This window comes from Monopterus albus, unplaced genomic scaffold (assembly GCF_001952655.1).
Source record: "Monopterus albus unplaced genomic scaffold, M_albus_1.0 scaffold14.1, whole genome shotgun sequence".
Lineage (NCBI taxonomy): Eukaryota > Metazoa > Chordata > Actinopteri > Synbranchiformes > Synbranchidae > Monopterus > Monopterus albus.
Window position 1 is genome coordinate 52,086 of NW_018127894.1, and position 23,834 is coordinate 75,919.

Here is a 23,834-nt window from a genome sequence, read left to right on the forward strand (position 1 = left end):
CAGACCATGTGTACTGTAACTGTATGGTTCGAATATTTCTTTGTTTGTTTAGTTACTAATTATATTAATAATATTATTTTTTGGTTTGTTAGTTTTGTTTTGTTTTTGGTTTCTTCGGTGCAGTGGAAACGAGCACAATGCTGGCATAACATCACCTTTTACGTTGATATGGTTAACTCGTTAGCAAACAGTTGCTTATGTACGCATCCAATCAGAGCATCTTTACATTCATCTATCTGACAGATGTACTACATCTCTCTTTGCTCTGTTTTTGGTCCCCACCAACTCCTGAAGGTAATATCTGCTTCTTTACCTGCTAAATGATTCACTGTGTTCACAAGTTAGTTGTTAACACTGTGAGCAGGTAATGTACAGAGGATTGCCAGTGTAAATAGCTGCTAGAACACAAGGTTCATGACAGCAAGCCCTAAAATCAAATTGTTGGTTGGTCAGTACAGTGTTTTCACCTGATTATACATCATTTCATCCATTTTTAATATGAAATATCATTAGTGCAGCAACCAAAGTTTATTTGGCATGAGGTTCTCACACAGAGGTTAATATTACACCGTAGAAACTCACATTGTCCAATAAAAGTTGCAGTATTATTATGTCAAATGAAAAATATACTTCTTACAGTGAATGTAGTCACAGCCAGCAGCAACATGATGTGGTGTTTTTGTATAAATTAGTGTTGGGATGTGCTTACAGAGGCGACTCGATATAGAGGGAGTTGTTGCAGTAAAGTTTAAATATTATTACTGGGAGCTACCTAAGACTAACATACAAGCAAAACAAATATAGCAGTTAGAGATCTGTCGAGATTAATGGCGCCTCACAGAATCAGCAAAGTAGATGTAATTTTGCATTTCAAAGCTTTAGTGCAAAAAAACCCCAAAGAGGAGTGTTTTTTTTTTTAATTCAGAGGCCCTTCTGGAAACACAGGGAGAAATGTCTGAGTGTATACAAACTACAGTGTTCAGACAGAAAATGGTAACGAGGGATAAGTGTATGTTAACAGTGTTAATTTAATAAGACTATTTTTGTATCATCTTCTCTTGGCTTAATTCAGTCTCCTCTCAGCCCAAATGTTTTTGCACTTGACTCCAAAACAATCCTTTGTCCTTTGGCAAAAGCAGTTGTTATTTATTAGCGGTGATGTGTTAGAAAAATCTGGTCCTTGAAATATGCAGTCTCAGCAAAGCCCTTCCACTTTGAATTCATCCACTTGCATGAGGCTGGTACAAATAACTGAATCAACAAACACAGCGGTTAGTAGTGTAATCAATAATCACATGTTTAAACCGCAGTAAAGAGTGCTTCCTTTCTTCTCAGCATACTGTACGTTGTGACGCCTCACTCTGATGTTTTAGAGGATTATTTCCATCTCATGACAAAGGTGGAAAGTCACTTAGCCTTTACACTGAACTGTGTCTCTTCTGTCAGACGGTCAAATAACTTCTAGATGTTTGTGCAAATCTTCTTGCAGTGTAAACTGCTGACAACAGCTGCTTGAAATGACTTTAGCAGTCACTATCTGAGCTCAGCTTCTCTGACATCCTCAGTAACATGAGAATACAATAGTCATGGACCTGCAGCAGATTTATTCTCTGACCGCATTTACACTTTCTTTCCTCATGATTTACCTTGGGTGACTAGGATGATGGTCTCCAAGAGGTCAAGTGTAAAAGCTTCCAAAAAGCATTAAAGAAACCAGAAGGTGGACTGAAGCCCATGTTGAAAAGGTCTAAATGCATCCATCTCTCCAAGATGGGTACTTAGCCTTTACTCCTCCCATAGTGTGACCTATACAGTAGTCCCCTTAATGTCTACATGAGTACCATGGTCACTTTTCCATAAAGTTGTGATGGCAATTTTCAAATCATGCATGCAGAATACTAGTTCAGCCAACAGTAACAGCTTAATGCTAATAGCATAAACATTCAGATAAAAACTAACCTCATGCTATCTGAGTGCCCATATTGTGGTCCTGTGTACTCCTTTGACTACTTCCCTCGTTCCTGTCTGCTCGTTAGCATTTCTCCCATGACATCATATGAATGAGTGCTGCATGAAGAGCTGAAAAATGTGCCATGATATAGTCCTGACTGATCTATTTGCTAAAATATTGATAGCTTACCGTACAGTGTGTAGGCTATAAAAAAAAGCAACTTGATGTAAAACTATCTATTTTCACAAAGTTTCTTAAACCAAATACCACCCAAATTGGTTTGGAAAGACACACTGGAGTCAGTCAGTGCCCACCACACCAGACTCAGTCCATCAGCAAAGAGTTTTAACAGACATTTTGTGAAGCTGCTCCTGTTTCACGATGCTGGCAAGCTGGGGAGTCCAAGTCCAGTCCATAGGCTCCTGCTGCTGCTGGTGGCCCTGTTGTATCTTGTTCACGGCTCTGCTCACACTGTCTAGTGGTTTGGACTCAGCTTCTGTCATTTCACAGGAATTTCCTGCCGTCTGCGCTCAGTCAAAGTTTCTCACCGATCCACACCTGCTTATAAATGTTTACGTCTGCCAGGAAGAGAGGATGGAGGGATAGTTGAGCAAGGATGAAGGATGAAGGAGAGCTCCACACCAGCTTTCTGAAGTTTAGAAATAATGAAAAGAAAATGTTTTTAAAGGAATTGGTTTGGTTGAAGAGAGAACTTTGGATGATGAGACAGAAAGATCAGAAAGCCTGTTTTAACTCCGGTCAAGGAAGATAACTCAAACATACTGTAAGATACATACGTAGAGTATATCGCAAATATATGTACAATGCACTTACAATATGAAGTGGTGATATACTGCAAGTGCTGTAAACGGTATGTGTCTCCCTGTGCACGCATAAACACTGATGACAGCTCATAACTAGTTTATAGTAAATTGAAATGGCTCATTTATATGAAGATATATATAAAAAGCCTCCCTTCACTTCAGTTAAACTAAACACTGTTAGCTTGGAGCTACATTCGATTCCACATGTTTAATAGCTCTGTGTGTTGCATTAACTGTCTCACTGTAGAGGAAAAGCCCTCGGAGAATCGCTGTGTCTAAAGTTAACAAGTCAGACCTTACACTAAGATGACGTGCCTGAATTGTCCTCTAATAGCACATCTATATTTTGTGTAACATGAGGCAGTTGTTCACCTGCTCTCACAGAGTTTACTTTGACCCAACTGCCTCTCAAAATCTGGAAAGTGCCAAAGACACTTTCTGGCTACAATCATACAAAAACAGTCTGACAGTATTATGGAACTGGGAGGTTTACATGTCTGTGATACAAATGATCAAATTTAGCCAAATAACCTGAGAGGACTTTAGGAATGAATACCTATAGGAATGAATGTAACAAATTCAGGACTTTAACATATTTCAGCTTTACTGTGAACACCTTCAGAAGATTGACCTTAGTCAATTAGTGGTTACTTAACCCCGTACAGTTCAGTAAGAGCACCACATAAAGAGTGATTCTTCCAAAATTCCAAAAACTAATCTGTCCACATTTAATTAACATCACACCAAACACAGCTGATGCTCCAGTCATCGTATGAAGGACGTGTTAATACTGAACTGCTGATGCAAAAACTCCTCCAAATAAAACAAATGCTGACCAAGTGAAAGGTCCAGTCATCCCAGACTGCTGCACAATTAAACAAAGCTAATGATAATAAACTCTGTTTATATCGCGTGTTACTTATGACTTGAGCTGTCATGTAGGAGTAAATGTGTGGAAGGGACTCGGAGTTGAACCGCTGCTCCTTCACAGTGAAAGGAACCAGCTGAGGCGGTTAGGGCATCTTATCAGGGTGCCTCCAGGGCACCTCCCTTTGGAGGTTTTCTGGGCACATCCAACTGGTTGGAGACCCCAAGGTAGGCCCAGAACACGCTGGAGAAATTATATATCTCATCTGGCCTGGGAACGCCTCGGAATCCCGCCAGAGGAGCTGGAAAATGTTGCCGGGAAGAGGGACATCTGGGCTACCTTGCTGAACCTGTTGCCACTGAGACCCAATCAGGAATAAGTGGAAGAAAATGGATGAGTGGATGGATTTTCCCCAATATTGACTGAGTCTCATGGTAAACCTTGGCCTTGAGCTTATTTTCCATGTAAATAACACTCCACTGGATTTTTATCTTTGACAAAAAGGCTAAAAACAAAGCAGTGAGCTTTGCTCTGTTGGTGTCTTGTGGTTTAGCTTTGCACTCCTCACTTTAGCTTCAGGCTTTCCACAGTGTTTTTGTCACCAGCTGTAGACAGGCCCCTTCTTTGAGTGTTCAAGTTTAAACATGACTTAATGGCATTAGCTTCATCACTGATTTTTGTCACAGTGTTGTTGCTCCTTCAGCAGCCTTGACATTGCACTTTTCATTAAGCTGATCTCTCACTTGGATGGTGCAGGGATTTTTACATGTCTGGAAAAACAGCCACCAAAACCGTTTTCAGTCTCACCCTCAGTACACTTTGATGCAAGAATCAGGCTGACACACTTCAGAAATGAGGTGGCACCTTCCAGGCACATGGCCTTCATCATGGCTCCACACTTAGCCACAGGTGTTTCAGCACCCTCACCTTTTATTTATTTTTATTTTAAAGCCTTGCTCACTGTAGACATTTATGTGAAAGCTGGCCTCACAGGTTGTTCGGTCTTCATGATAAAATCTGCACTGTAAAACATCCAAGAATCTAGTGGGATCAACTAATATAAGCATGTATTCTTAAGTCTTTTGATGAATGAACTGCTGAGGGTTCACTCAGCTCGGCGCATTGCAGCAGACTCCCCAGCACAACTTAAAATTCTCTTTTGTCTTATTTGAAATTGTAAGAAAACAGACATAATTGAATCTTTGCTGTTGAAGTTAAATTAAGTCATGGTTGTTTATAATAAAAACAATGCTGACCGTGAGGGTTACTGTTGAATTCAGTCCCTGACTTTGTACAATTTTAACCCGACAAAGTCACTGGGAGCAGCCTCACATGTTGTCTTTGTAATCTTTTTATAATAATTTTACTGGAAAATTTTATTATAAGGAAATAAAAATTATTATCTTAACTATTTTAAGCCTTTATCACAAGCAGTCAATAGAGATAATGAAAAATGAGGGGGAGAGAGGGACGGCTGGGGGCATTCGTATTGTGCCGCTAGAGGTGAAATTCTTGAACCGGCGCAAGACGGACGAAAGCGAAAGCATTTGCCAAGAATTACATTGCATAGCTGTGTCCTGATGAAGGCTTCACGGGAAATTCAAAAAAGTTTCAGGGAATAATGATTCACAACTTGATGTTTGAGTTTCTGGTAATAATCAGTCATCTTTCTGTAAATGTCCCTGATGTGCAACTGTAAAAACGTAAACTAAACAGCTGGCAGAAAAGTGATCTTTCAATTTCCGGTGAATAAATAAAAAAGCAGAGTAAATTCTGACTTAATAGCACACCCCAAGCCTACAAAACTGGTTTCACAAGGTTAGCCTGTTTTGAAAATGGAGGCCTTGAAGTGGAGATTATTTAGAGACGTGTGAACTCTCAGCTTCCAGCCAGCTTTCTCTGTTACTGCGATACCAGTCTCTCATGTCTTTTACAAAAACACAAGCAACAGTTGTGCAAGTAGTTACATAATTAAAGTTTTCTTTAATGCACAGTCAGCTTCATTTATGAGCTTTTGTTCTTTTGGAAACATATCATCCTAAGTAGAAATATACGCCATCTGTGGGTATTTATATACAAAATGTATTTAAGTCCAGGAACTATTATTTACAGGACTTGTTTCCTTCTCAGGCTCATAAAATGTCACATGATTTTATATAAAACATTCATATAAAGCAATGTTAGGATTGCAAATTAGCTCTGACCTACCTCTAAAGAATGTATTGTTTGCCTGTATTGATGTAAATTCAGCTCCAGGATTCAATCTTTACATGAATTGCCAATCCACTCTGACGCCTCTTTAAAACCACTGAAGACCATTTAGTAGCAACAGGATTAGGAAAGCGAACTTTGTCCGTATATTCACATCTTTTATTTCAATACAAATCTTTTTCCCATGTTTCAGATGAACCAGAAAGCATAAAAAAGTTTGTAATCCAAGAACCAAAGTGCTTATTGTTGAGACAAGTACGCATTTGCTTGTCCAGAAACACCACAGCTGTGTTTAGCTAACCTCAGCAAGTGAGTCTTAGAAAGACACCACATGAGATGAGCCTGCTATTTTATAAAGTTTGCTGGCAGTTGAGGCTTTGTGGGACACTTTTCTTAGTTTTACCGCCTGACTCTTCTTTTTGGATTAGGACCAAAGTGGTTTATGAACAGACACTGAAAAAAAAAATCTGTTGTAGCTATATTTGCTGTTGGATTTCATTTAGCTAGATTTATGGTAGAGTGGATGTCCACATGCAGATGGTGTGATGCAATTTAGATCAAGAATACTGGCCAATTCTTTGATTGTAGTGAGTCTAATGTTTTGTTTGCATCTTAAAGCCAACAGGTACTAGGTTGCAATTATCATATTTCATACCAAACCACTTCTGCTACACTGTTATCACTGATTCTATTCAACCCATTGAAACATAGACATATCACAACCTCTCTAATTAAGAACAGCCACAGTTCCCATGACTGTCGTGGTACATGACTCTGGTGGGGGGAACTCCAGCGATTTACGGGAAGAATCATAAAACTGTAAACCAGACTATACCAGGAAACTCTGGGCATGAACCTACTCTTAGTGCCTCCTTCATCAGCAAATATAACTTCAGAAGTGAACTTACTCATCCTCTTTGCTGTGTCAGTTTCTGGCTCTTAAAACCATCCATATATAAATCCCATTGAATCTTTCCAATGACTAATTATATGCAGCAGGGATCCTGTTGTAAATGCTCAGACTTTTTCACAGCAGGGCTACTGTATATGTTACAGGGGTGCAGGAACGTGTGTTTGATCCGAGGTTTTTCAGCCACCCTGTCCTGCATCAGTAGCTAGCAGAGACAACAACATCTGGCCCAGGTTCCAGGCAGTCAGCTGCCACACAACGCCTGGCTGTTTGCTGCAGGGGTGGCCTTGGTGCCTGCAGCTATGAACTGTTGTAGCAGCTCAAAGGAAACAAGTACACACTGCTGCAGTGTTGCACCTTGAAATGTCTGATTGAAGCCTGCTGACAAGGGGTCAGACGCACTGTTTGTGTTTTACTTCATACAAAACGTCTCCATTGGTCATTTTAGTCCATTTGTTGTTAGTGATTGAACACTGTTGCTGATGACTGGACATGAGGGATTAACATAGTTCGACCCTTATGGCATGGAAAGTTGACACACTAGCTGAGTCATAGCTCTGCAACACAACAGTAAACTCTGAGTCATTTTGGCCAATCAGCTCACAGGAGTGGCAAAGTAACAGTACATTTACTCAGGTACCCCCACTTATTTGACACACAAAAGGTCTTGGGGAGCACTACTGTCTATGTGGAAAAGTTACCGGACCTCTGTAGCCCCCTCCTCATCTCTGCGTGAGGCTACATTAGCTGCTACTAACATAACACATCCAAATCTTTCGCTGCACTGCTGGTGGTTGAGTTGCATTGTGGGTGATGTAGGCGCTAGGCTTTCACATGTTCTGCTCCATCAAATTTAACACTTTTTTTAAATAAAACTGAGTGAGTCTGACACTATTGTAGTGATGCAAAGCACAGTTAACTGAGTATTCTTGAGGTACTGCTTTATTTTAAGTAAATTTTGATCTGAACCTTGGCCCATTTACATAAAAACTTACAATAAGCTCAAAAAATACAAGACAGTGTTACATATTAAATGAGTGGATCTCAGCCATTCTGGTTTATGATCTTTTACAAAAATAGCAGTTGGGCCCTTTTGTTTCAGAGAGATGTTTCCCCTTTAATCTTCTCAGATGGGTTCATTTAAATAACTGTTCTTAGAGGTAAAACTTTAACCTGTTGTGTTTGTATCTGAAGTGAAAGATAGGAGCTCTTCTTTCTCAAAGCTGCTTCAGAAAGTGTTTTATATTTGTGATTTTTGTCTTTTAAGATGACTCATCTGGGTTTGGCTTCTGTCTCCCACAGAGTATGAGTGATGACTGACCATGTGTGGAACAAATAATAGAAGATTACACATAAAGAAGATCAATCTAATTTGATTATATTTGATTGCTGAAAGATGCTGTGATTAATTTTACCCCCAATGGATTCTTAAAGTTGCTCCAGCAAAATCATCACCAAAGATTTTACTGAAGCAATCTCGTGGTGGAAGCCAGAGAGCGGGGGCCGAGATGTGGCCCCCTGATCTTGGGCCTCCAGACGTCCAGCTGACTCTTCCTGGTTTTGGGAGTGTGTTTGAAGATGCAGAGGACCTTCAGGCGCTGCTGTCCTCTGGTGGCTTCTGTCAGTCTTCAGTCCATTCAGCAGGTCTGTGCTGTCTTCCGAGGACTTCCCTGTCCTTGTCCTCCCTGGGGCGAGACCTCACCTCTTTACTCAACTGTAAGACCAATGGATCTCACGTAGAAAAGACTGTGGAGGACTTTGCCACGCACACAGACCCTAAAAACAACTCCCAGAGGTTTGCTTGTTACCCCCAGCCCTCCTTCCCTTTATCCTACATGCTAGCCAGCTGTACCACGCCTCCTTCTTTTTGCTCCCCTTCATCCTCTCTATCCTCCAACTCCTCATCCTCCTCCTCTTTACTTTTTGCCTCTTCTTTGCCTCTTTCTGATGCCAACAACAAAACATCTCAGCATCAGCAAACTCTACAAGAAGAGTATCACTCCATCAAACAGGAGCCTGCAGAGTGTTTCTCACCATGTAAGAGAGAACCGTTTCAGATGAACAACCAGCAGGGGGAGCTGTTCCATATGGGGGAGACCTTTCAAGGCCACAATGGTCAGGACAGCAGTCAGACCCCTCTGCAGTCCCCCAGGCTCAATAGATCTGTGGGACAGGACCATCTGGTGGACCAGCAGGAGCAGTTATGTCATTGGATCGACTGCAGTACCACTTACAGCAGTCAGGAGGAGCTGGTGAGACACATCGAGAAAGTTCACATCGACCAGCGCAAAGGCGAGGAGTTTGCATGTTTCTGGGCTGGCTGTGTGCGGCGCCACAAACCCTTCAACGCTCGCTACAAGCTGCTCATCCACATGAGGGTTCACTCTGGAGAGAAACCCAACAAATGCATGGTGAGCCAGTCTGCTTTTGCACGGTTAGTCAATGTTTTTATTAAACATTCAGGAAAACTGATTAACACTTCTGTCAGTGCGCATGCACTTTACACCTGAAATCTGCCTGGTGCCACCACATCCTTCTGCTGCCTCAGAGAGCTGCAGTGAGATAAAGGAAAAATTACATCAAAATATTCTTAGTACATTTTTCATCTGCAAGGCCTTAAGGCCATACACCGTGGCCGTGGCTGTTTATTGTCAGTGCAAACTTTACCTTAAGTTGCTAGTTTACAGCAGTAGAAGTAGTTCAGGGAAATTACTTTATGCTAGAAAACATATCAAAACAATCATATCACTTATTTGCCTCAAAACTTTCAAAACTGTTTAAATAACTCACCCACACAGCAAGGTCACTGATACATCCCAAAGTCTTTAAATTTCTATTTCAAGTATGTTGACATCTCTGCGTTGTCCAAAGATGGCTTGAAAAATGTAAGATAGAAGAGATTCCTCTTTAATTCAACTTGGCAGTAAAGAAGAGGAGAGTTTTTCAGTCACATCAACCATGTAGCTTCATAGTAAACACAATTTAACAGTTTGTACAGCGCCATCTTTCTCACACAGCTGGTGATCAACAGTCTGTTAGAGAGAAGGTCAAATGGTTTCTCTTACTCACACGTGCCAGACGTGGCAGTTTTGAATGAATGGAGGATGTGTCTGCAGAGCTGAGTCTCCAAGGACGAGCTGATCATCCTGTGGTTTTTCTGACAAATGGTATTAATTTATAGGTGTGGCACACAGTTTGTTTTTATGTTTAGTGCTCTAATATGGTAATAAATCATTCATTCACATGCACAGAGAAGAATGTTTCCTGCCTTTTCAAGCTTGACACATGCAGGCTGTCTTTAAAGTTTTAATCTTTCAGTCCTGGTCGATTTGGTGACAAGTCCCAGAATTCCCTGGGAAGCAATAACCAGAGAGAAGACAAACTGATGCATCTGTTTACAGAGCAGCAAAACAAAGTCTTGTTTTGCTAAAGTTAGTCAATAAATCTAGCAACTGCAGTTTGGTTTCATGTAGAGCTGCAGGGATTTTTAAATTATTTTGATAACTGACAAATGAGAAATATTTTCTCATTTCAGCTTCTAAAATGTGAGAATTTGCACTTTCCTTTTGTCATATGTGACAATAGATAAAATGTGTTGGTCAAAGCAAACCGAGCCACTGTGAAGGCACTTTTAAACTGTTGAATTTTATAAACTGATTAATTGATTGAGAAAATAATCAGCAGATTAATTATTAATGAAGATAATAGTTAGGTGCAACCTTAATTTCATGCTCTGTATGGCACAGATACGTTTCCACACAACAGCAGAGCACAGTAAAAGGGGCTGGTTAGTTTTTTTTTGGAAATGCATTTTTGATACCCTGAGTTTCATGTGGCTCTTTCACAATAAAAGCTATCCAGTGTTTCACCAGTCAAGCGCTTTCAATATCAAGCAGCAGCAATAGTAAATGTTGGGTTAGCATTGGCAGTAACTTAACACAGCTGTAAAGAGAGAGAGCAGTGAGCAAAGAAGCTGATATCAGTTAGCCTCAATGAATTTGCATGGCTCGAATCCCTTCACAAACTTCATAATGTTCAGTTTTTGTTGAAATTAAATTATGTATTTACCACTGAGGTCAGAGTTAAAAGTGGTGCTGTTCTGGACTTCATTATAATGAGAGGTGTTCCTAATTGTTTGTTCTCTTTATTTACATACACGACCTTGGCAGAATATTAAAAACACCCCTCAATATAATGCAGTCCAGTCAAACAACCACTATGACTTCACTGCAAAAACATAGAATTGAATGTTTTAGTACCAGTGTTTTAGCAATTAAATGGGCACCTATGACAGTGTCAGTAAGAACTGAGCTTTATAGGCATCATAAAAACTTTAAGGCAGAACTCTTGCATTGAGTGTTAGTGAATGGAAATACTGTAAATGCTGATCATAAATAGTATTGAATGATTAGATTTTTTGGAAAACAAGGACTCGGTGAGTCGCATAAGGATGTATTTTGTGATATAATAAGCAGATAAATCATTCATTCTTGTAGAAACTGTTCCCAGAGAGAAATGTACAGTGTGTCTTGAAAGGATGATTAATTTAAAAAAGTGAATTTTGAAAAACTCAAGACGCAGATACAAGCTAAAGACCAAACCAGACCACATTAGGTTCAAGGTTAGACAGAGACTGTGATGTCTCTGCATTAACCATCACAACAGTGGCCTTTGAGCTCCAGTGTAGCGTCACCCTCCATCACTTCTGTCATGACTCATTTTCTGAAACACAACTGTTGAGGGCTGAACATGTCTGTCCCATGATGACATTCTGTTTGGTGCCAAATCCCTGTCCCTGAGCGTGAGTAGCTCTCTTTGTATTTCGCCAGCGGCAACTCCACGGTTGTCAACCTGGGACTCCGATTAATAATTCATTAAGAATTTATTTTACTCAGGGACACACTTCCTGCATAAGTGAATTAGTTCATTAAATGACCTAATCTGCTGCTAACTTGTAAATATATGACTATGGAGAGTTGCCTGCAAATGTATTAATAAGATTAAATCAACACAGACACAAAACATAGTCATTAGTCACACACATAAAGCACTCTGGCCAAAACAGAAAAATAAAATCATTCCTGCAATGGAAACATGAATATCCCACATGAATGTAGTCAGTGTTTGTTAATGAATTCAGCCTTGTTTACCAGCTTATAAAGTCAAGTCTCAGATCAGACAGGTGCTACTCAGACTGTAAACACGAGTTCCCAAACCGTTTTTTAAATCCACTGTGTTGGAGTCTTCACTTATAATTTAAGGTGCTGGAATGAATCTAAACCTCCTGTCACCGAATCCCAGGAAAAGACGAAGACCAACAGTGACACGTAGCCAATCCTGGTGCTGTATCTAATTCCACTGTTGTCCAAAAACTATTTAAAATGCATCAGTGCACTGACAAAATATGGACACTATAGTTTATTTTGAACACTGTTTAACTGTCCTCCCAAAAAGCAAAAGCTCCAGAATGACAAATGTTTGTGTGACAAAGCCCTCCAGTAGCTACAGGAATTACGATTCTAGTCCATCTGAACAGGAGGACGTAAGGTGACAGGTCAGCAGACAGGTGGAGGTCGTGGTGGACAGATGGGTCGAGAGAATATCAGACTTTCCAGTTGAACGTCAGTGTCCCTCCCCCCAACCTTGACCAAGTGTTTATTATTGCAACCATGAACTTCTCTCATAACTTTGACAGCTGTAATTTTAACCCAAACCTCAATGTATGCCTTAACCTATAGTAACTAAACACTTATTTGAACACATCATGATCTTTACCCAAACTTATCCAAGTCACCGTTTGCCTAAAGCCTTAACCAAAAGCGACCTATTGCACTGATGTTCAGTCATTTATAACAGGTTTTGAAAACCACAGGTAAATGATGTCCTGACAACAGGGGCATCATGTTGTTTTAAAGGGTAAACAGTGTAGTCCGACTTTTAATTTGGAGGATTTGTTGATACCGTCCTGCTGCTGAAAATACTCACTAAAGCACCAAATTTGTATTAATCCGCAGATGGAAATAGTCCCCAACAAATGCACTGTTTACTCCTGTGTGGTAACATTTCCTCAAAACTACAGTGTCCTGCTTTCTTGTAGAACATTGCTCAGCCTATAAAAGATGTCTGGGACAAATGGGTTTGAGGCCAACTGTCACAGGATGGTGCAGTCAGAAAATGCTGAGATGTCAAATGTTTGACACGAGAAACATGACTGATTAATCAGTCAACACAATGTGGTGCAGATACAGATTATTAAAATAAATGAAGTGGCTGACATTTACCAACTCATTAGCAAGACCTAATAAAACCCTGGAATGAATATGAGGTAGAATACGCTTCCCTCTTGATTAGTTTAGAGAGCATGAAACACACTTTATTGTTGTGTATTAGAGTATGAGTCAGATGTCATGTCAAAAAAATGTAAAATGATCCAAATCAGCCAAAAAGACGGCAGGATTATCTCAAGGATAAGCAAAATAACCACAAAGAGATGCATAATGACCACAAAGAGGCACAAAACATCTACAAACAGGTGGAAAAAAAAAAAACTACAAATACATATAAAACAACCAGGAAGAGACAAAGCAATGCAAAGAATCCAGAGGGATGCTTTCAGTATAAAAATACCCAAAATGTCCTTAAAACAAAACAAACACAAACTACATAGCTGCATGGTCTCAAGGGTGCTGTTCTGTCATAGTCTGTCCACAGGCAGATTATCAGATGGACCACAAACCACAAAAGATTTTTAGATGTCGAGGTCATTTCTTTGAGGAAAACATTTTAAAAGTGATAGCTACAACATTAGTCATGTGAGTAAGTCTAAATGGTGCATGTCTACCTGTATATTGTACTAATACCGTTGATGTTTCCCTTGTTAGTTTGAGGGCTGCTCCAAGGCGTTCTCCCGTCTGGAGAACCTGAAGATCCACCTGAGGAGTCACACCGGCGAGAAGCCATACATCTGCCAGCATTCTGGCTGCCTCAAGGCCTTCAGCAACTCCAGTGACCGGGCCAAACACCAGCGCACACACCTGGACACAGTCAGTGAACAACACACAACCATTCATGTCACCCCAGTCTGACAGAATTTTACACTAAACATTACTGTCACTGTCTTGTAGCACAGATTGCACAAACTCTGGTTCTTCATTTATACTATTGGACACCATCCTTAGTCAAAGTGAAGCGCGATGGGAGTTTTACATGTCATTCTCTTGTCAGAACAAACCTCCGAGTGCTGCACGTCAGAAGTGAATGTCGTCAGATGAATGTAAAGGCAGCAGAAACACAAGATTAAACATGCAGAGAGGTGAAATGCTTTTACAGCTCCACCTTAGTCAGAGCTCTGTAATAAACATATCACTTAATGCTAAAAGAAAAGAAAATAATTTAAATAAACCATGAAGTACCGTCAATAATCCAGTTTTTTTAGTTTGTGGAGAACACTCTCAAATTTCAGTTTTCATTCATGCCAGCTCCGACGTCTCAACATAATGTCTAGCTATTCTACACTTCTGCGCTGTCAACCGCTGAGAAACAGCCAAGAATTCAGATGAAACTAATGTGAAATTTTATCTGGGCTTTCAGAGAAGTGAGGGTGAGTGTCCCTCATGCTCATGATGGTCATAAATTGAGGCTTCGACCACAAAATAAGTTATGAAATCTACCACTGATGCAGCCTGTGAGAGAACAGAAAACAGGCCCCTTTGTTGAAATCCAAACTTTTTAGCTCGCCGTGGCTCCTTCTCCTGCACCAGGGGCCAAATGTCGTCTCAGCGTTGTGGACTTTTTCCTAAAATTCATTTATTCTGGTACCTCAAAACTAATCTTAAGTACTTTAGGTACTTTCCTCCACTAATTTAATTTAACACTCTAAGAAAAAGTCTGAGTGCAAGACTTTTATTTGCAGTTTACCTGTGTTTTAGATTGCGGTATTGTGGCTTTTGTTAAATAAAAAAATCTGAGTAGCTCCTCCACTACTGTTCATGTCTACACAAAGTCATCAGAAACATTTATGTACAAGTCATTTGTGTCTCAGAGACAAAAAGCAAAAATGAAGCAATCGCCAGAAAAGGTCAGCAGTATGTCTGTATGTTTTAAATACAAAACACTACACTTCACTGTTCAAAATATTTCTTGTGTTTTCTAGGAAATTGGTGTGCTTTAACATGCATAAAATCACTTTAATTTGAAGTGCCACTGCCCCTCTTTCCTCCTGCTGCATACTTGCATGAAACTCAGTCTGAACATTCTTTAGGATTGTGAAACTGCATACCTGCTGTGGATTTATTCTACAAACCACAGTTATTTTTACTCCTGCTGACAAGCAATGAGGATTTAGCAGTAATCCAGCAAATCAGATCTCCTATTACACGGATGAGATGGAGCTGCATTTTGCAGTGCAGTGTTATTACAACAAGAGGGAAAAGTTATTTTCTCCTTTTTGTGGTTTCATGCAGGCTAATAGCAGCTTTGCAGTTGCGTCACAAATGAAGAATCAGACACATCTGGCGCCATCACAAAGGCCCAGTGGAAGATCGTCTGAATGTAAATAAGTACTGAATATAGTGTAACAGCCAGCCAGGAAAACACTGGTGTCAGTACAAGTTATTTAAGTTTGACTAAATAACTTGTATTGTGTTACTAATGTTATTAATAATAGTGTGTTCATGGAGATTTGTTTCTAAAACGAGGTCAGCCTCGTGCAGAGGTGTCTCTAGTTTCTGCTAAATTTCTTATTTGCATATCAGTTCTGATTTCAAGATGGGAATGACTTTCTAGATTGAAACACAAGTGTCATTCAGCTACACTGTGTTGGTGATGAGTAGCAAAAACAATAAATTAAAAACAAGTTCTGTTGTTTTCTTCAGCAATAGCATCTTAAATTGCAACAGCACACAGAAAAGCTTAGTTTGGGCCCTGTAGATTTATGCAGCTCAGTAATCGTATAATTTCACACATTTTTGCATGTGTATATTCATTCACTCATGTCCTAACTTTAACAGTTGACATAGGCACTGTGCATGCAATCACTCTGATGTTTATATAAGATTAGAAAGCAAGCAGCACTTCCTTTACATCTGTTTGGACTCAGGGAGCTATTAGTCGGTCTCCCAGGGAATATTGTTCAGAAATTGTTTCACAACACCAGGATATTGCCCAATTTTTGCCAGCATGTAAAGTTAAGCACTGTAGAGGAGCACTTGCCCGGATGCCAGATCTATGTCAGAGTAATTGAAGATGTAAGATTTGAATGTATTTATTTTGGTTTGTAAAGAATTTCACAATCTGGGATTTAAAAAAGCGCACACACACACACACACACACACACGCGCACACACGACAACCCCTCAACAAAACAGTACTGTAGAAAACAAGGCAGCAAAGCTGGAAAGATGTTGCATTTACTGTTGATTTAATAAACAGTTGGGTTAGTTGGTTCTTGATAAGACGTCCTAAAATATTTAGCAAACTAGTATCTTTAAACCTGCTGCACAGCTATTACCACTGTGCTGTATTTATTTTTACTTTCATGTAAAAGATTCAAATAAATACTGTCCATGTGTTTTCACTCCACCTGGTTAAAAACTCAATGAAACAAAGGAAAACATCTGTAAGGAATTACTGTAGATTTATGTAAATGGCCTCATGTAAACCTACAGCTTTGATAAAATTGTGAAATACAGGCAACTAAACAGCCACAAGAACAGCATCTTTTGCGACTGCTTTTAAAGGTTAATGGTTTATCTACAGTATATAGACCGGTGACACATGAAAGGAACAGGCCGGATAAATGAGTGGTCTCTTCCAGGATGACAGAGCCCCCATCATCAGGACACAAGGAAGTCACTGAAGGGTTTGATGAGTATGGAAATTATGTGAACGACGTGCTGTCACCAGGTCTCAACCCAGTTCAACACCTCTGGGAGAATTTGTTAGACCGCGTCTCTACCACCATCATCAAAATGCCAAATGAGGGGAAGAATGGTGTTCATCCCTCCGGAAGAGACTTGTAAAATCAGTGCCAAAGCACATTGAAGTTGTTCTGGTGAAAATAAACTAAACAGAAATATGTTTATGCAGCCTCCAAACATGAAACTGTTTACTGTGCTGTGAATTTTTTTTTTTTTTTTTTTTTTTTTGCTGATTCACCATTTATCTTATGAATGCACTGATTTATGGCTGTACAGGTTGAGGAACATCTGTACACTCTTAACTCTTTTCTCTCCTCCTCTCCTTAAGCCTGCAGAAGAAAGGTAAATATACTCCATTCTCAGTGGATTAGCACATTATGTCCTCCTTCCATTCACTGTTGGTGCAGTTGTCATGCTAAGTATCCTAAACGTTTGTGCCTACAAGACACGTACGGTGCTACACATGTAACCCACCTGGACTCAGCATTATTATTAACACAGTTATATTATGTGTCTGACATCATGAGGTGAATGATGTGACATTTTAGGATCTGATTTACAAAATCTTCACATTATGTATGTGTGTTTTTGAAGGGACGTAAGGAAAACTTAAAAAAAAAATCATGATCCTAAAAGTTAACACTTCTGAAAAAATGTTATGTTGTGTATTTCTGGGTTTATTGTGTTGATTCATGGCATATTTCTTCTTGTCAAGTTCATTGTGCAGCAGCTAAAATGAAGTTGGATTGCAGAAAATGTTTGTGATTTTAAAGGACAACAGTAAATGTCAGCTTTTGGTCTCAGTCCTGAGGATGACAAAGTTGTTTTCTTCTTTCTGTCTTCTCTCACCTCTTCTTGTTGGGGTGCATTCACAGAAGCCATACGCCTGTCAGATCTCGGGCTGCACCAAACGCTACACTGACCCCAGCTCGTTACGGAAACACGTCAAAGCTCATTCAGCCAGAGGTCATCAGGAGAGGGAGGGCAAGGTACTGTACTAATAGGTCAAAGGTCAAGGTCAAAGGGGTTTATTTGTCATATGCATAGTTAGGAAACGTGTTTCCCTGTACAATGAAATTCTTACTTTGCCATCCATATGAATGCCACATAATACAATGAAATATACAGTGAAATATAAAGTAGATGAGCAATAATACAAATCTAATGAACTTTAAAGCAGCAAGTGAGGGAGCAAATAAAAATAAAAGAAGAACACAATATGATGCAGAGAGAATACATGCTATGTGGGAGCTGTGGAGTGCAAATACTCAGCAGTGAGTGTGCAATTGTACATGTGCAAAATGAGTATGTAAACAGTACAGATGGAATTACATGAGGTAGATCCTGAGTCAGCTGTTTAGGAGTCTGATGGCAGAGGGAGAGAAAGAGTTTTTCAGTCTAGAGGTCCTGCATTTCACACAATAGCAGTTATGTTTCTACACATTGGGCATTTAGCTGATAGCAGAATGCGATTACCAGTATTCCAAACATGTAGATTAGATGTGATGGAACAGCGGCAGCAGTCCAAGCAGTGACACATGGACAAATAAACTATTTTTAGGACATTTATTTTAAATCTTTCTACGCACAGGGCACAGCTATACAACAGCTTACACCAGAGACTATGCGACTACAGTCATCATTTACTGCTATATTGAGCAGATTTCTTTAATATCTGATGGTCTTGCTCGTTGACCTCAGCTGCCAAAAGTTATCTAAAATTTTTATTAAATGATTAATTGATTTTGCTTGGAAAAAATGAGCAAGCACCCAACGTCCAAGCCTGTTACTTTTGAGCTAAACCACAGCCCGGACTGGCCGACCTTATTTTCAGTAGACATTAAAAATTGGTATACACTTAGTCTGACTGATCTGGTCCAGATTTGGCCTGAGATGGACGTCCATTCTGGGCCACATTTAAACCAACTGCATGTTTAATGTAAGCCTTCACTACAGCATTCTTCCAAACCATCCATCCATGACAGAATAATTTACAATAACTATGGTATTTTCCAAATTTCCTGTCAGTGGTGTTTGGTTAAATGAAGGTAATGTTTTCCAATAATTAAATAATTGTGACAAAATGAGTGCAGCACACACAGAATGAGAAAAAACATTCATCCATCCATCCATCCATTATTTATACCATTAGAAGGATGCACCGGGGAAAACCCCTACAGGCACGGGCAGAACATGCAAACTCCGCAAAGAAAGGCCAGAACCTGGAACCTTCTCTCTGATGTGACAATGCAGAATAAATATACTCACAAATACTGTATAGGACAGGTGGAGGAGCAGAAATGTATCAGATATAACAAATTAAGTCTGAGATTTTCTCAGTCACATCAATCATAGTACATGGTAAATTATAAAAGAAAAATGAAAAGAGATTCAGAGTGTGTCAAACAAAGAAACGCAAAGCAAAACTATATGCTCTTCTGCCGTATCTTGATTTTATTTTTTGATTTTTGCCTGAGGGTGGCACTGGAGTTGCCTCACAGCAAGAAGGTTCCGGGTCCGAGCCCCGGCCGACCCGGGGCCTTTTTGTGCTGAGTCTGCATGTCCTCCATGTGCCGGTGTGGGTTCTCTCTTCAGGTGCTCCGGCTTCCTCTCACAGTCCAAAGACATGCAACTTAGGTTGACCGGTGACTCTAAATTGCCCGTAGGAGTGAGTGTGGTTGTCTGTCTCTAAGTGTCGGCCCTGTGATAGACTGGCGACCCGTCTAGGGTGTACACCGCCTCTCTCCCAAAGTCAGCTGGGATTGGCTCCAGGCCCTCCATGACCCTATTCAGGACTAAGCGGTATAGATAATGGATGGATGGATTTTTGCCTGATGAAGGACAGCATCTATTTTAAGCGAGACGGTCTGTGCAGTTTGTTCATTAACTTTTAAAAAAACACTTCAAGTAGGAAAGAGATTTGTCCGAGGTCAGTGGTGACGCTGTAGGTAACACACCATCTCTCCATGAAGAGATGGACAGCAGCATCAGGAACAGAGTAGGCATGTTTATGATTCAGTAGGATGAAATACAACAAAACAATGTATGACACACACTCCATGGAAGTCAGAATAGGGAGCCTATTGTTCAGCATTATCTGGGCCTTGTTTGTTTTCTATGGACCATGAGTGACACGGGGGGTTGTGTGTATTCCCATGCCTTGTTTAGTTTAAACAGAACCACGTGTGTTTGTAAGTTGTGACATGGCTAACACGCCCTGCGCTGCAGTAAATCCTGTGGGGTTAAATAGGGCTTTGAAATATTAAACATGCAAACCCCTTATGGTTATACATTTTTTTGAGATGATGTGTCACAAGTATTGAAGTTTGTTTCTTCATAAACACTGGCTTGGGCAAACATTTTTGGCTGATTATTCAGTCCTCTATTGTGGTTCCTGGGTGTCCTTCGTGAGTTTCTTGTGAGTCCTGAAGCTGTCGATAAATTGTTTTGGAAAGTCCTGGGGGATGTGTTGTTAATGCTTTATAATAAAGTCAATTGTCTTGCCTTAACTGTGTTAAAATATTTTGTCATAAGATTGCCTAACAAGATTCTGGGTTTTTGTACCTCGAGAAGCTGGATGACTTGACTAAACCAAAGCCAAGCATCTGGTGTGAGCATGATTTCTTTGAAAAATGAACAGTAGAAAACCGCCAGCAGAAAACTCACTGTTTTCAATTGATCTACTGTATGTAATCAGAAGAGAAGTAAATCCTTTCAGAATGCAGCTTTATGAGAGTTGTATGCCTGACAGCAGAAAACAGTTGGAAGCTCCAGTTATGACATACAGATGGGTGATGATTTCAAGGAAAATCCTAAATAAATGTATGGAAATTAAAAAAAGCAGGGGTCTCTGACTAATCTGCAGATCATTTTTTTTGATTATTTGATTTATCTTTTTATTCTCAGAATGTCAGACACTGGGGAAAATGCCAATTTAGAGACAGAGGGGGTGTCTTCAGAGGACTTTTGTCCAACCAACAAATCCAAAGATGTTCAGTTTATGATCATATTTGACAAAGAAAAGCATCAATTTCTCCCATTAAAGAAGGTGAAGCCAGAAAATTGTAGTTTTTCCTTTCATTTGTCATCCATCTGTAATTACGCTCATCCCTGCATAAATGCTGGCCTCCACACATGCTCAGTAAAGCGTGTAACATAAAATTAAGTGTTACATTTTTCTCATCAGCTATGTGAACATCTGTATTTTGTCTTCTTGACAGGTTCAGGTGCACACAGTGCTGGAATCGGACGTTTTGAGTGATTGTCTGGTGAGGCAGCATCTCCACAGTTCGGCTTCTTCCCATCAAGGAAGCGGTTCACCTTTGCCGGGCTTAGACAACTTCACAGGTATTCGCTGATGAAACGGTAGCAAAAGCAGTGGAAATCTGTGTTTAGCAACATCTCTCTGGAAGAGACTAAAAACAAAGAAAGTGGTAATTCCCCAAACACCTGGGCTGTTAAGCTGTTTCGCTCATTTTCTCCCATGGCCTCATTTGCTCCTTTTCCTCTCCCTCCTCCTCTCCCATTCCTTCGATGATGGCTCATCATGCCAGTGTTTACCTTGTCCAATTACCGGCCACTGACTGCGGGCAAGTTGGCCCTCTTCTTCCCCGTCCTTCAGCTTCTCCATGCCGGTTTTCCAGCCAAGCTCTTTTTCACTCCCTTTCAATGGCTGAATCAGGATCAAGAAGCTGTCAGGTACACTGAGGCTCATTTGGCAAAAGAGACCAGAGAGTGTCCAGGAGAGCTGTCCATGCCTATTACTTCAGACTACTTGCAGTTTTACCCATAAGACTTTGGGTAAAATTCAAACGGCGCACTACAAGCTATGTTTATCCAAGGTGAAACAAGCATGTCAGTGTTTAATTTTAAAAATGTTCCACAAGGACTTTCTCCTTATCAGAAATGGCCAAATGGTAGAGACTGAAACCTTATGTATATATATATATATATGTACTGTATGTTCATACTGTTGGATGTACAGTATTGTGACATAGCTTATCGCCCTAAAATCAGAGCCAAGGTTTGAAAGCCCTGCAGGTGTGTGTGTTACAGCTTTGAATGAATACACTACCAAAAAAAAAAACTGTCATCATATCAAACACTCACTCTCCTTTAGCCTTGAAAGGTGACACTGAAAGGTTTGTAGCGTGCACATTTACAGAGAATTGCCATTGTAAGCCAGCTTTATTTTGATGCCTCTGTTAGCCATTAGCTTTGTTGAAAGATTTTTTTTTTAGTTAAATTTGTTTCTCAACAGAAAATAAATGTACATATTGTAGTAATTTGCAGTATTCCTTTATTGGTAACAAGCACTAACTTTTCACCTTATCTTCATATCATTCTCGGTTATTTTAAAGTATGAGGCCCCACTTTTGGGCATGAGGAATAAGTTGTTACGTGTGTGTGTGTGTGTGTGTGTGTGTGTGTGTGTTAGATTCATAAACAAATACAGTAGTGAAATAACATGTTTTTCTTGTAAACAGATTTTATATTCTCTAATGAATATGAAAATAAGAACAACCGACAGAGATTGTTTGAGACTGTTGGTCAGACAAAACATGCAGTTTGGGAAGTTTTTATTAAATTCTTATCTTCATTTTAAGACCATTTGTAAACTAAATAAATTCATAAGTTAAAAAAAAACCCAACAGATTACACTTAAAATATCACTTGGCCTGCTTACAGTGGTTGTGAACAACAAACAGCTAAGCTAACAGCAAACTGTAGGTTAGCATTTAGCATGTAGCTATAGAGAATGTGAAGGTACGTCAGGCCACGTTAAATGGTGTGACTGGGGCACCATTTTGGAAGTACGCACTATATTTACCTGCATACATTCTTGTTTTGTTTTGCTGAAAAGTTGCTTAAATTGTTTATATCTCACTTTAGCGAAGGTGGTAATTCATAATGGATAACTGTAGCTAGCTTGTAGTGGAGCTAGGGATCCCGTCTACAAGAGTGACAGGCTGAATAATGACTCTGCACCCTGATCTCAGCTCTCAGTTTGGGAGCTAACACTAGCTAGCAGCTGTCATCAGATAGCAAGCACCACAGGTGACTCAATTTCTGTCCTGGCTGTGCTCAGACTCAACACTAAAGTGGATGTTTGGATGTATTTGAAGCATCCACTACTGTATGTATATGTAGTAAATATCTCTATGATGGAAAATGAGCGTGATACCCCTAAAACACAGTGTAACGACAACTTCACATTCTCAACACTTGCAAAAATGTTGAAAATATCAGTGTTTGGAAGAAAGGGGCAGAATGTGCTCCAGTAGGAATTTCAGAGTTTTTTTGGAAACTGTCAGTGTTGATTTTATTGTCATTTCTGTGAATATTAGTAAATGCAGCAGCACAAACCTTCAAAAAGGAGCCACCTGCTTTTTAGAGCTACTGTTCAAGTCTACATGTGGCTCTGGATACTCAAAACAAAAACAGATTGTCAATGAAGTCACAGATACTGTCTCTGTGTCTCTTTCAGGTGTGTACTCAAACAGCAACACCGTCAGGGGAAATTCAGACTTCCTCCCTACAACAGCAGACACCTGCTCCAGGTATCAAGGACTCGAGGGAAACTTTGACGCCAACAGCCCGATATCTTCACTCACATGCCCAGGGAGAGAAGGGTGAGTGTAAGATGAAGGCATCTGAAAAGCCAGTTATTTATTTATTTAGTCATGCATGCAGGGAAAGTTGACTTTAAACACATGGGCTTCCTCAGCAGTGCCTTGCAGTTACACATATTAACTTCCTCATGAGCATGTTGTTTTTCTAGAAGAGAGAAGTTTTCTTGTTTAGTTTTCCAGTTTTGAATTTCTGTCCCAAGGTGCTGAACTGGTTTAGAGCCTCACAGAGTGAAGTCACCATTAAGAAGAATGACTTTACACAATAAATGTTTTATTTTCTCAGTCATGCATTTTACAATTAAAATTGCTTTTATTTCTTGGAAAGTAAAGTGCTTTAATGATACTTAATGATGTACCCAGGAGCAAAGTTAAAAAGTCAGTTCATCCAAAATGGGAAAAAAAGTATATTTTCCCACTTCCCCCTAGAGGTGTCTGGCAAGGATCTGATTTATCTGCTGCTGGGATTTTTGTTGCCAACCCAATAAAATGAGCTGAATGGGATATTATTTGTGTTTGGCAGT

General features: G+C 39.9%; 1 protein-coding gene across 2 annotated transcripts in view; it reads left to right on the forward strand.

The window, feature by feature from the left end:
* Window positions 1-23,834, forward strand: part of glis1a (GLIS family zinc finger 1a) — a 37,609-nt gene that overhangs the window by 5,878 nt on the left and 7,897 nt on the right. For both annotated transcript variants that reach the window (XM_020591577.1, XM_020591576.1), the window contains 5 exons: window positions 8,067-9,175; window positions 13,646-13,807; window positions 17,557-17,670; window positions 20,902-21,028; window positions 23,169-23,313. In XM_020591577.1, coding sequence (XP_020447233.1) covers window positions 8,273-9,175; window positions 13,646-13,807; window positions 17,557-17,670; window positions 20,902-21,028; window positions 23,169-23,313 — 1,451 coding nt within the window. In that variant the 5' untranslated portion in view covers window positions 8,067-8,272. The remainder of the gene's footprint in view (window positions 1-8,066; window positions 9,176-13,645; window positions 13,808-17,556; window positions 17,671-20,901; window positions 21,029-23,168; window positions 23,314-23,834) is intronic.